The sequence below is a fragment of the Octopus bimaculoides genome, chromosome 8 (assembly GCF_001194135.2).
Source record: "Octopus bimaculoides isolate UCB-OBI-ISO-001 chromosome 8, ASM119413v2, whole genome shotgun sequence".
Taxonomy (NCBI): Eukaryota; Metazoa; Mollusca; class Cephalopoda; order Octopoda; family Octopodidae; genus Octopus; species Octopus bimaculoides.
This window is the reverse complement of record NC_068988.1, coordinates 13,612,071-13,627,101: the sequence shown is the minus strand read 5'-3', so window position 1 is coordinate 13,627,101 and position 15,031 is coordinate 13,612,071. Positions and strand designations below refer to the sequence as shown.

General features: G+C 28.3%; 2 protein-coding genes across 2 annotated transcripts in view; one reads left to right on the top strand and one right to left on the bottom strand.

The window, feature by feature from the left end:
* LOC106879192 (trafficking protein particle complex subunit 13) overlaps nucleotides 1-15,031 on the top strand; it is a 271,910-nt gene that overhangs the window by 69,943 nt on the left and 186,936 nt on the right. The window lies entirely within an intron of this gene.
* LOC106879191 (hepatic sodium/bile acid cotransporter) overlaps nucleotides 2,337-15,031 on the bottom strand; it is a 37,542-nt gene continuing 24,847 nt past the window's right edge. The window contains exon 3 of the mRNA XM_014928645.2: nucleotides 2,337-10,006. Within this exon, the coding sequence (XP_014784131.1) occupies nucleotides 9,300-10,006 (707 nt within the window). The 3' untranslated portion in view covers nucleotides 2,337-9,299. The remainder of the gene's footprint in view (nucleotides 10,007-15,031) is intronic.

Here is a 15,031-nt window from a genome sequence, read left to right as displayed (position 1 = left end):
ACTGCTAACTTTGAGACATAGTGGGACACATTACTTGATTTAATAACTAATATAAACACACACACATATATTAGGTGCAACAATGACTGTATGGTTGAGAAGTTTGCTTACCAACCACATGGTTCCATGTTCAGTCCGTCTGCATGGTACCTTGGGCAAATGTTTTTTTACTATAGCCCTAGGCCAACCACAGACTTCTGACTGAATTTGGTAGATGGAAACTGCAGCTTTGTTCATCAGAAAATGACTGAAAAACATGTTTATAAAGAAGAGTTGTTTGCTTCATACTCTTTGTGTGCTGATTCTGCCCATAAGAAAGGCACATACAATGTGGAAGTCAGTCATAAATTGTTGAATTTATCCTTGATTAAAATTTCTATATTTCTGAAATTATAGGAAAACTATTGATGGGTGATAAACTATTACTTCTAAATAAACATTTGGGGATTTTGTTAAAATATTAGTCTAAATATTCAGAACCTGTTAAAAGAGAATTCTGGATTTTAACAACCAATTCTTAACCATATCTTCTGATAAGTTAAACAGATGAGGTATAAGTTCTCTTGACTCCACAAGAGAAAATAATTGTCTAACACAGGTAACATCTTTAAAGGCCTAGTATCAATTTTGTAGCCAATAAACATGAATGTTATGCTTCTTGATACAATGAATTAGCTACTGTATGATACGAGTTCATGAATTATGGGTTGCAGATTAATTGGATGTGAATTGTTGATGCACAGAAGGAAAATTTGTAGCCATGTTTCTTCTAAAAACAGAAAATGAGTTGAGATATATAAATTGTGTCTGTATTGTGCATTTCTAGAGCTGCCATAAATTCCTGTTTGTCTACATAATAGACATTAATGATTTCTTTTTTTTTATTGTTTATTCATGCAATTATTCATATCTAAATATATTCAGGCATTCCCCTATTCATATTTACATACACTAAATATATTACATAGCAGTGATTTATAATATTTCTGGGATTTCTGAAAGGCAGTTTTGATTTATACATATTTAATTTGAAATTTGTTGCTTAGAGAGACTCATTAAGTGACTAGTTTTCCTGGTAAAAGTTTCCCAATTATTATTTCTAAGAAATACTGCCACACTTTATTTTATTTCATTTTTCTGTTAACAAGAGAGATATTGTTTTACATACCAGCTTACAGAATATGCTAAACATATATTTGTATAATTAAACAGCAAAAGTGATATATATCTAACAAGTACAGTGTTAGAATTGCCTTAAGAAAATGTATTTCACTATTATGATATTCTCTGCTGATTTCAAACATCAGAATTATAGCTTGGTAGCTTGGTTGCCAATAAGAAACTTGGTTAATCTGATGTAACAACCATTGCTAATTAGGTAATTAGCTTAGGGAGTTAGCTTTAGGAATAAATTTAAATGAATCAATATATTTTTCAGATTTTATATTATGTTATTATTGACTACTCATTCTACATATCTTAAGTTTCTTTTTAAATGGCAACAATTGAAAAAGCTGTTGGAAACCTTCAGATAATTAATCATAACTCCAACAAATATTACAAATAAGAATTTTTCAAATATTCTAATGCATAAAGATTATTTTGCTACTTTGTAATGGTTGTCTTAGCAAATGCAATTTCACAAATATTTCAAAGCTTAATATTACTATGTGATAGATGTCTTCTATCTGAAAATTTAAATGGTATCATTATGAAATAATGAGTATAAAGTATTAAAACCATAATTATTATTTCAAGCATTCTCTATTCACATCAAATAAAAAGAGACATCATTTTATCTTTTTGATTATGTTTATTTTTTTCAATGTCCTGATGCTTAATTTAGTTCTAAACATACTTTTGTTGCTGTTTAGGTTGTTGTATAGCAGCTTTATAATTGTAATAAGATTATCTGAACACAGTAATGAAATATCTTTAGAGGTTTTCTAATATTTTTTTTGTCTTTCATTTAACCGCTCACCAATCTCATTCTCCATAAAGAATAAATCTTTATTAGATGGTATAAATTTAAATCTATTCAATGTTTTTACATTAATATACCTTTATTGAAATGTGCTAGATTCTTGTGCAACTCTGCTTCAGTCTGCCCAGTTTACGAACAGGCCAGAAGTAAAACAAAGGAAGTATTGCCACACTAGTGTATAAATAGCTAAAGTTGTTAAAAGTACACCATCCATATATTCATGGAAAAAATGAGTGTGAAACATATTCTTAAGTCATGTAGAGTAATCAAATAAATCATATCTTTAGTAGAGTTGAACTGAAGTCATCAACAAAAGTGAATTGAAAGCAAATTGAAAAAAGATATCAAGGAATGGTAATTTCAATAATTTATTTAATCTGAAAATTTGTACATGAAAATAAAACATAGATCAACATATATGCAAAGAAGTGTTATGATAATGACAACAATGGTAATAATGATGATGAAGATAATGATGATGAATATAGGTAGTTGATAAAATCATTTCACCACAATCACATTTTTTTTTTTTCATAATTTGCCAACTGAGAACTATTGTGATACATTTCCAAAATATATCCTCAATTTAAAATGTCCCAAATAGAATTTCTGAACATTTTCAAAATTATGCATATTTAATGACATTTTATCTCAATTTCCAATTTTTTCCTCTTTAATTTCTGATTTAATTTCCAGAAATTACACATACACACACACACACACAAAATAAATAAAAGAAAACAAGTATATTTTTCTTAATTCTGTAGTTTTTTCTGGTTTATTTACTAAAAGAATTATTGAAAGTAGTGATATTGTGGATCTCATAAACTAGTTTTGCTATAGAAGAGTTAAAATATCTTGTTTATAAAAAATCATTTCTTAAAACATGAAAGCGTTGAATGGTAATTATCAAATTTCATTTATTGGAATCTTAAATCATTAATTTCAAAGATATTTACTCTATTACTTTTGATACTTATAAAAACAAAATATTTAATAAGATGAAATATTTTGTTGGATTTGCTATATTGTGACTTAAAAGCTAAATTGACTTTACCTGAAAGCAAACTAACTATATAAGGACTGACTGAGAAACAAGCTTTAGAAAACTTTGATTTAAATATTTCTGTAACTCAACACCAGCAGATTAAATATCAAGATTTAACTAGTACCAATATTTAATCCAATACTAAATCTAGTCAATGTAAAGCAATAACAATAAATATTTAGTGAAATTTCAAAATTTGCAATCTATTTTTTTTAAGACAAGAAATAATCTACGAATGAAAATTGGCATTGAATTTTCATTTAATTTTACATGTTTATTTTATATTTATTCTACAATTATATATAAAAAGAAATGCATCAAATTGGAAATCTTTATAACTTTAAAGATGAAAATCTGACTGATTATATCTAAGAAAAGCAAGATCATGATTTAAAATGGTTTAGGCAAAGGTCAGAAGCATTCTATCATTATCTCAGAATAAATCAATCATTTCTGCTGATAATCCATGTAAGGTGTAACAAATGTTTCTTCAAAAACTCATAAAATAAAAAAAAGAAGTGTGTTCCAAAAATATTTATGATGTAACTTATAGCCAATCTTAAATCACTATTTGATTTTTTTAAAATAGAAAATCAGAGTTGAATGAATATTGATTTTTTTTTTTTTTTTTTTTTTTATATTAAAATTAATATGTTGGACTGAATAAAAAAAAATGACATTTTAATACCAAAACCTCACTAGAAAACAGATAATTTTTTATAGTTTTCTTTAATGCTTTTACATATCATCTCTAAATAACATATATTTCCAAACCATCTTTAGATTGCTTTAAAAAAAACCTAAAGTTAGTTTACTCAGTTGAGTACATAGTCTGAAGGCTTCAGTCCTGAGTCCTACTGTTTTTGAAAGTCTGAAAGCTTCAGTCCTATCGTTTTTGATTTAATTTTTCATATATCTTAAGAAGTACCAGTTGGCCATACAGCAATAAATGGTTACATTTGAATTAACTTTAGACTGAAGTGAAAAAGTAAAAATAAAGGCATTTGGGTTTTAGTTACAGTTTTATTTCTATTGGGAGCATCTAAACTCTAATGTGTATAATCAGCTGGTTTAGAACAATCACCTGGGCTTTGGGTGTTGCTTTTAGTGGAGTTCATCATGTTACTAGTGTTTAGGCCTGGTCTGAGGAAAACCTCCTTCCACCAGGGTCTGAAAAGGGTTATAGATGCAGTTCTGCTTCCTTTGGTTAAGCCATTTACATAATAGACAATATTTCATATTTTAAAGATTTGTGTATACACCCCAAAATGTTTTACTTTGATTTTCCAAAAATATTTCATCAATCATATATATACTGTGTCTCTCCTATCTCAAATCCATCTTGTTATTTCATATATACATATGTAAACATTTTAAGACATTTGGGAAAATAGCAATTAGAGATATATTTTTGAGGGTGGTTTCCATAACAATAATCACTTTATATTTACAATAAATAGTTTAATTTCTATGCTTGTGTAGAACTGTTTGTGATTTTCATGTTAATAATTAGTTGCATTTTAAAATTTTTTGTGAATATATATGTTTTAAAAATGGAAATTATAAAGAATTCTTGCTATGGAAAGAACTGATTCTTGGATAAGCTATAAAATACTGTGAGGTTTATTGTTTAAAGACTGTATTACTTCATCAGAAAAACTACTTCAAAATTTATTTTGGCTTTATGGAAATTCAAAACTAACAATAGCAGAAATATATATTTTGTTCTCATTGAAATAATTTAAATAGTTTATGATACATATTTTACCTTTTTATTTCACATAAGCATTTTAAGAAGTTAATCTTATTAATTTTGAAATCAATTATTTCTATTATTTACTTAAAAGTCAAGAACATATAAGTTCATTTTAAGAAAAGTATTTTGCGCTCTCAGTTTCTTGTCGTAATTAAAATTTTACAAATTAATCTTGGCATACCAACCTATTGCAACATTTCCTTTTCTTTTCATTATGGAATGCCAAAAGTACATCTTGTCTCCTATATTATATAAGTTTATATTTGAAACAAAGACATATTTGTTGTCTCTTAATTTGTAAATTAGTGGAAGTTGTTGCTTTTAATTAAAACTTTATATATATATATATATATATATATATATATATATATATATATATTAGTCTGTAACTTACTGTACAACAACACTAAACAAATTTCAACAGCTTAGAGAGGAATCAAATTATATTTGCAACTTTTGTTGACATACACACCTCTAAGCTGAAAATCTATATGGATACTTCAAATCATTCTGCATGAATTAATATAAAATCACCTTTACAAGTAATATGAATAGATTTTAATCACTGCCTGATTATGTATGTTGTAAAATGAGCAAAGGACTTTATAGAGGTTATCTTTTCAGCTTTTGTTTATTGATAATTTTTTTCAAAACATATAAACAAGGGAATATTTTACTTCAAATTAACAATCGTACAAAATTGAACACATTTTGTAGTATGAAAAAATAGGTTGTTTTTTTGTTTTTGTTTTTTTTTCTCCCTCCATTTAGTTAACAGTTGTCTAACAAATTTATTTTTAAAAAAAACATGACAAAATAAAAATAACACAAGTTTCCAGTTAGTATCAGAAGGAATAACAAAATGTTTAAAGACAATCTGGAAGAGAAATGCCAAATAAGGCAAAATAAATTAAAATAAAATCTCTGATAATGTGGAAGAAATAGAATATGATCAAGAAAACATTTTTATAAAAATCTGGTTTTCTTACCTTAACTGGAAACTTATGGAGATATCTGTTTTCGATATGTGTTACTTTAATTTATTGGTTTCTGGTAGTAAATGTAATCCCTGATGATAGCCATAGATTTGTCAGAAGTTTTAACCTTTCAGAATTTCTTGAAAATTACTTACTCATTAAACCATGTGTCTCTTATGATCAATATGCCATTTTCATCAGATACTACATATTTTATTTAGCATTCATTAGTAAATACCTCCCACCTTATCTATAATCATATGCACACATAGAATCACACAAAGTAATGTGTTGTCACATAAAAAATATATCTCAATTCATGTCTACAAACAAATGTATGTAACCTCTCTGCACAAGTATCTATATGTGCACCTAAATGTATATATATGTACTTGTGTATAGAGATGTTTCATTGGTATTTGTCTGTAGGGCAAAGGTACAAAGGCAGCTTGAATATTAGCTACTCCCTGGAAATGTTATTTAGTTGTTAATTAGTTCTAGCACCTGCCCCTAACATCATTTGGGGCTTCAAGATGAGGTAAAAATCTGTTCTCCATCATTTTTTTTTCTTTGTTTAAAATAATGTGAAATTTACTTGAATGAGCAACTACTTACTTCATGTAATAGAATCCAACTGCTCAATTTATCACTTCTACAGCATTTCAAGTTTTCCGGGTTTTTTTTAACATAGTGACAAGCGCCTTTCAGATAACTTCTAATTGAACAAATGAATACATTTTCTGACCAATATTTTCATTGTATTTGACCTCAACAATATATAATTAATTTTAATTATATATTTTTTATCTTTGTGAAAATCTGGCTATAATTCTTTAAATTGCATTTTACATTAAGAATATACCAGAACTCACTTTAAAAAAATAGCCTCATATTAAATACAAACATTACTATGCAGCAACAGCTTAGAAACTGTTTAATAGAGAATATATTTTGAAATCTAGAAAAAAAATCTAAGTGTTTTATTTGTAAATGTACTTGATAATTTAAGTTTTCTCCAACTTAAAAAATGTTGGGATACAAGGCAAATTATTCGATTTGACAAAGTAAACTGTTTTGTTCTGCACTTACCTTGAACTGTAATTTAAATTAGTCTGATTTTAAAACAAATTGGTGGAAACTGGTTTACCAATGTTCAGTTTGTTTTTGGCTTTTTTATTTTTTTTAGTTTTTTTTTTATATTTCATGATAAATATCTAAACATTTTAATTAACAAAATCATGCAAATAGTGTGTTTATAATGAGCAGCAAAATGTTAAGTGGATCAGAGTAATTAATTATTGAGGAAATTATTTTGGATTTACAAAATCCTCTAAATGTCTTAAATTGAAATAAAGCTGACATTTTTTTTTTTTTGTTCAACAATATTTACACAATCTATGATAATGCTCCACAAAATATTGCATTCTGTTAATATTTCTATTATTATCTTTTAGAAAATATCTATTTGATTAAAAAGATTAAAACTATATAATCAATAAAACACAATTTGTGTCATATATTTTTGTAGGGTTATGATAACACAAAAGGGTTTGTAAAAAGTAAAATAAATTTCAGTGAGTTGATTTGCTGTGCGGAGTGAAAAATATTTGCCCTTTTTTTAATATTGAGAGAATAATGAAGCCTTAATCCCATGGTCACAAAATCACAAATAAGAAATGGAATGAATAATGTAGACACTGGAAATGGAGAGACAGGAAGAGAGAGCCAATATGTGATGTGGAAGCTGGATGTCATGAGAAGAAGTAAAGTGTGCAGGAACAGGTGGTCAAAGTTTGTAACAAAAGTAAGGTCAGTTGAAGTGGGAGATATTGAGGTCTAGTTCAGGTGAGATAGAAAGTAGCAGAGGCAATGGAACATGTAAAAAAAAAAAATTTTTTTAAAGGGAGAGAAGAAAAAGGGAATGAGTTAGCAGTCAGAATTAAAGAATTAGATTTGAGAAAATGAAGCATGTTTAAAACAGTGAGTTGTCAGAATTATAAAGACAAAAAAAAAATGTCTTGCAAAGGGAGGTAGAAGTGTGTATACACCACCTCCCACACTACTCACATTTGCTCTTTCTCTTCCACACTATTGTATCAATCCATTGTTATTTCTTTCATTTATCATTCACAATTGGTATTGGGCTTCTTTATTTTCTCTCCCACTGTATGAGTGTCTAAAATACTAAATTTTTCGATTCCCATTGCAAAGCAGCTCACTGAAATTATTCATCTGCAAAGTTTTTTGGATTAAGTTTTGCCAATTAGTTTTGTCAAATTCTGAATTTTACCTTATTACAAAAACACAATTTACAAACTTTACCATTCTACTTGTTATATACATTTGCTGCCTACAGTCTAGTAATCTACTTCAATCCCTATTACTCTTTGTATTTACAGCTAAAATGAAGATAATTATAGATCAATATTAATTATGTTTGACATTGTCATGTCTTGAGACTGAAAGTTATCAAATGGTTTTACCTGTATTCTAGGCAAGGATTATATAAACAAATTCTCATCCTTACAAGATGAGACTGACAACATAAATAAAAGGTTATTGTATTGGGAAGTGGCTGCTACTCTTCCCCTTCGGTGTGTATTCTAATGTACATGTTTTTCTAATGTACATGTTTAGCTACTTGTCTGTTATCAATTTATACATTCATTATATTTCAAAGAGCAAATACTACATAAAATGAGTTGTAAAGCATTAACAGCACTCATCTTTGTGCGTATCATTCCACACACAAAAAGTACTTTTCAAAACACCACCACATTTGCCTCTGTCATTAACTTTCAGTTTGAAATTTGTTTGCTTCAAAAAAAAGTTCCTATTTAGAATGCTAATGTCTAATTGCAAAGCTGATGGGAAAGAATTTTTAAAAATTTAAGCAGCAAAATTTATAAAAATATTCATGATTTATACAATGAATGTATAAATGACTTTTCTCCAACGATGTATGTTTCGAATGGAAATCAAATCTACTTTAATATTATTTGTTGATGTTTTTTTCAGTTATTGAAGTTAAAAACATAATCATAAATTTAAAAGTATAAGTTACTTTCTATTTCACTTTATATTCATACCTAAATATAAGCTCAAATCAGTTAAGGAACATATTCAATTTTTTATATTTCGTTATACAGAATTATTTTCTCTATATAACTGTCTTTATAACCATCCAGTATAATAGACTGTTAGTGATTGTATTATTGTTATAAAGACTAAAAAATATTTGACATTCTCATAACTTCAGCAACACATTGCTGCTATTTTTACCACCATTAACATGTGAACCAAGAAACTGTCAATTGGAGTACCAGTAATTGGATTGTAGTAAGGTTCTTTCTTCATTTGAATCAAATTACCTCTTGCCAGATTTACATTGTTGGCACTTAATCCTATGTTTGGCACCATTGCCATTGTAGGCTGGTATAATTGATACTCTAAATCATCAAAGTCTCATTCCAATGCATGTTTCTTAGTGTTGCAGATTTATTTCTCTTCTCTTAAAAAGACCTTAAGAAAACTTCATAAAACTGTCACTTTTTCTTTATTATCAGAACTGTCTTCATCATCCAAGATATCAGATATAAATAAAGGAGCTGATAATGCTGTAATATTTGCCTGGTTAATTATTCCTGAAACAATGCTAAACTGTCGATTAACTTGTTTTTGTCTTCGTTCTTGTAAATAGTTAATGATGCAAAGCCGTAAAGATTTGATTAGGGATAATACTATGTAAATACCAGGAGTTGTAAAAATAACAAGAAACGGTACAGTTGATGACAAATCCCCAGGTCTGCTTGAGAGAGAAAAACGTAAAGCTGCTACTGTTATCAGATTGTTAAAGCTTGAGGTTTCGAGAGAGAGAGCTTCTAAAATTGGCCCATCTTGACGGAATATCAAGCCTAGAAAAAATCCGAGAACCCAACCCGTTACTGGTAATAGAGTACATCCTAATATAATATACATGTCCAATATGTTCCATACATACATATTAATGTAGACACCAAGGGTGATAAATAAAATACACATAAGTAATAGCAATGGTTTGATTATCCAGTTCAATATTGCTTCTGCCACATTTGGTTTTAAATACTTTGTTAATATCCCTCCTGTATAGGCAACGAAGACTGACACCAACCACACTTCAATGTGGTAAATAGGAATGGTTTTGTGTGCGTCTAAATGTAAAAAGTACTGTCCTAGTACAAATATCCAAAGAGGAGCTGTCCCTGTAAGAAACAGAAGTTATGTTAGTATTGTTTGTTGTTATAGAATGAAAACTGTAAGCTTTTATTTTATTTTTTAGTAAATCATGGTTTTAATTCAATAATAACTATAAGTTAATTATATTTAAAGCAAGATTATAAATGAAAAGTTCACAAAAATATTTCTTAATAAAATTATAATTTTTGAAGAAAAAAACCTATTATTAGTAAAGTTAACAATGAAACTTGAAGATTAAAAAATGCAAACATATATTAATCTATTAAAAAATATTACATCTTTATAACTTCTTACACCTGTAATCAACCATGTTCACACCCTTGTCTGTCTCATATTGGTTTCACCAAAATGCTGTACATAGGTGGCAGAGCAGCACTCAAACAGAAATACCACTATGGTCTCTATGCCAAAATGGATATTCCTGAATCAATTTACAACTAAGTTCACTGGTATTTTGTTATTTACCTCTCAGTATTTAGTCAGTGGAGGATAAGTGTTGTAATATTTGCAGGTCATCTCAAACTTGATTGATGTGATTAATGTTCAGCTTGAACATTTAAAGGTTGACATGATCATGAAAAATGTGTGTGGCAAGGTTATTCTAGATGAATGCACTTGTGTGAGAAATAATTAGGAAAAGTGTTTAGTGTTGGTTCTGGAAGGTGAGACAATAACATGAGGAGCTATGTCAGATTGGCTTGGGTGAAGGGATAGCTAATTTATCAGAGCTGGAGGTTTGTAATAGTGGTACAAGAGTCAGAGAGGCAAAAAAAAAGTATCTGTAAGCCAATGTTTGTAGCATCTTTATTAACGAATCTTTTCTAATTAATTGAATGGCTTTTGATGGGGGCATGTTGTCTATCGTGGCACTCCGTCAGTTACTATGATGAGGGTTCCAGTTAATCCGATCAACAGAACAGCCAGCTCGTGAAATTAACGTGCAAGTGGCTGAGCACTCCACAGACATGTGTACCGTTAACGTTCTCAGAGAGATTCAGCATGACATAGAGTGTGACAAGGCCCTTTGAAATACAGGTACAACAGAAACAGGAATAAAGAGTGAGAGAAAGTTGTGGTGAAAGAATACAACAGAGTTGTACTGTTACATTATACATATAAGGTCGGCATCAGAGATTGTAAAGTATAACTTTTGTAACAATTTTGGAAACTTCAGTTATATGATAGAAACTTTGTCTTTCATGTTTGCAACAGTTGTCTTGGTGTTGGTGTGGAAATATAGATTGAAATGTTGCTATCAAAGTAGGTTTTGAGGTTTCTCTTTTCAGTCCTGCTCCAGATGTGATGTAGAAGATTAAGAAGAAATGAAGAGTAGTAGTCATCTGCATTGAAATGTGTATTGTTAGAAGTAAGAGTGAGTAGGTTAATGAGTGTGGGAGACATAACCAATCTTAGGTTACAGCAATTAGCATACATGTGGTTTTTAGTTATACATAAAAATGTTGTGTGAATGAGTCTGTAGTAAATTTCTTTTTTAAGCCATCTTAGTTTGTACCTATGGATTACAGATTCTGTTTTCAACAAACCAGTTATAATAATAATTTTTCTGGTTAAAATCTCAGTAAAGAAAATAAAATTAAAAGTTGATAAATTTCTATGGTCCTTTTGGGATAAGTTTCTCACACCTGTTTTAGGTGTGAGAATTTATCCCAATATAATTATAAATAAATATATACACAAGAATTTTGTATAAAAGCAATCATAATATATTGTAATCTATAGCTTTTTAAAATTCGAATTAGTATGAGTATTGTTTATGCACTCATAATAAACTAAATTTCATTTTTTAAATTTGAAATGTAAGAAGTTAGTGAATCAACTCTTATTTGCTGATAAACAGTATAGCCTAAATATCAATATTGATAAAGTATGTATTCCTTTTAAACTAGTTCAGAATATTTGAACTACAAGAGAAGCCACTTTTTTTTTTCTTAATAGGTTTAAATTACTTTATTCATTTATAATACATACTCATGTATTATGTGCACCGAAATTATGAACAATGAAATCCCAGAAAAATATACCCTATCTATAAGATGCAGTGACTCATTAAAGTATTATAATTTATGGAAAAAGAGTTTATCTGATTTATCATAACTACTGTATAAAATATATTGGGAAGTTGACAAATTCAAAACAAAATAAAATAATTTTGAAGGTGACCTTTGAACTTTATCAGTGTAATAGACCATAAAAGTATACCTACCATAAAGGCAACATTGTGGAAATCACATGATGTTTCTGTTATATTTGGTTTTGATGATATACATAAACAAGAGAAAACGCAATGTTCTATGTGTTGTAACAAAAGAACAAACATTTAAGAATGGATTTCTCAAAACCCTCTAATTTTTTTACTATGATTTTTTTTTTTTTTTATAAAATGTTTGTTGGATTCTTATGCTTTGAACATCAGGCATTCAAGATCTGACAATTTTGTTTTCAACTATGCAATGTATTTCGTTTAGCATATAAAGCAAAAATCATTTAATAGTATAAAAAGAGATATTTTTATACACATTGTATATATTTTTAATGATTTCTATTATAGCAGCTTATTGAAACACAATATTCTAAGTATATGTTCTTATAGCAGTAATTATACTTAGGCTGATATGTAGCAGTGTATAGACAGAAACAAAATGCATTTCATACTTTTATTGCTTCTGTTTTAGTTTTACATTTTACTTGTTAATCATTTGTGTGTGTGTGTTAGTAAAACTGGAAAGATCCATGATCACTACAATTTTTGATGTGGGAATACTTATGAAATATAAAGAACATTTAATGTATTATTACTGTCATAAAATAATGAAACAACATTATGATGATTTAAAATTTTCATTGCACATCACTTAGCTTGAACAATATAATTTTCTTTCCAATTACATCATCCAGAATAAGACCATGTATTAACTAGAAAAATGGATAACATTTAGTTCTCATGAATAATGTGCTCCTTTAATATTTAATTTTCAAAAAGTATGGACAAAATGTATTATAAACTTATATATGATAGTGTATTAGAATTTATGCCATATAAAAGTAGCATTGCATTAAAGTTAAATAAAATTGTAAATAATTTTAAGAGTTAATAGCGAATTAGTATCCTCACCATCATCATCTTCAATCATTTTTCTTTTTTTTGAAAAACTGCTCATAATTCTCAACAAACCAGAAAGCTACATTTTTCACTGCCATTTACCTGTCAGCATACACATACCATATTGTTTAGTGGCAGTGTCCATTTCTTTTGTCTTGTGCATTAATCTCTTTAATTTCCTCCACTTCCTAGTGCTTCTTTATTACTCTACCATTTGAAAATTGGGTTTTATATACATAATAATTTTCACTTGCTTTTAAATTATGATATACTATTTCATTCTCATCATATGAATATCATTTTCATCATATGAAATATGTGAATATCAGTTATATTTTATGTTACTTGTATTCTTAGTCACTATAAATATACATGAATAGATGTGTCTTTGTTGTTTCATCAATTTCTTCATAAATTCTGCTTTTTATTAATTCTTTCTGTCTCAATATTTATTGAAATTGTGATTAATCAAAGTGAAACATTCACAGTCAAATAAGTTATCTACCTGCTTATAGAAGCTGGTCCCCTCAATCAAAAATAGGGTCTATTTGCATTGGAAAGCCTGACTGAAGTGAATGGATTCTACTCGGGAGACAAATTTCGATTCCTGTTATTTTCATAGGAAACTATTCTTTGCAGAATTGACCAAAATTTGCTACAAGGTGACAAATTAGCTTGATGTTATTGTTGTTATTTAGCCTCACACCATCCTTGTTAAGCAAATTTATGATCAAAAGCTTTCCAATAAAGACCATCCTGTCCTTTTTCAAGATGGTGAGTAAAATCTGAGGATGATTTTGCTGCTATTTCTGTTAGGTTGAGCAACTGCATAAAAGTTCTTTCATTGCCTCAGACAGTGCATAAGTCTCATAATTGACCGTTTGGTGGTTTTCTTTTATTTCTATTTCTCTGTTTTTTTTGTTTTTTTTTAGAACTGTATACCTAACATCTGATTAAATGATATAACTTGATTTTATACTTGCCTAAGATAAGTAATGATTATGTTTCGAGATGATTATGAACCTTACAAATAGGAATTTATTAAAAAAATATATTGCTATAATCCTCTTGCATGTATCGAGCAAAACAATTATCACCTTAAAACATATTAAGTAGAATATAATTGAAATTATGCTTATCAGTATGTTTTTGTTGTTGTTGGAGGAAGTGTGATCCAGTACATTTGTGACAATAAATTAATTGAACATTTAATGATAATCCATCAACTCTTTATATTAAATAGTAAAAATTTCTTTTATTATCTAATTCTCTCTCCATGCTTCTGTTATTTATTATATCAATGCTAGATGGATGAAAGGTTAAGTTTTTTTTTTAACACAGAAAAGTAGTCTACTGAATGACCTAGCAGTTACACAGATGATAGTTAAGTTAATTTTAACATTTTTAATAAAATGAGCATCAAAGTTCTAAGTCTAATTAGAATATTCATGCACTAAGGAAAAGACAACACTGGCTCAATAACTAATACCATTTTGGCACATACAAAGACAACTACAGATGTATTTCCTTTTTATTAAACCTCCTTAGTAAAGCATAGACTTTACCACACTTGCTGAAGTAGTGGTAAGAGAATTGCTTGGTTAATGTGAAATATTATATATATGTGTGAAAAATTATCATGTTTTCCATCTGTGACATGGTGTAACATCTATAGTTAACTAAATTGAATACAGTGGGGCATAGAATTTGTGAATTATAGAAATATTAAATGGAGAAAATACCATTAACCAGTAATGTTGTGGACACCTCACTCTGTTTATTCTATTTAACCCTTTCATTACTGTATTTTGAGATGCTCTGTGTTTCTTTCAATTACTTTAGATATAACAAAGAATTTAGTAAAATAACTTAGTTATCATTTAGCTAGTGTTAGGAACATAAATTGTGA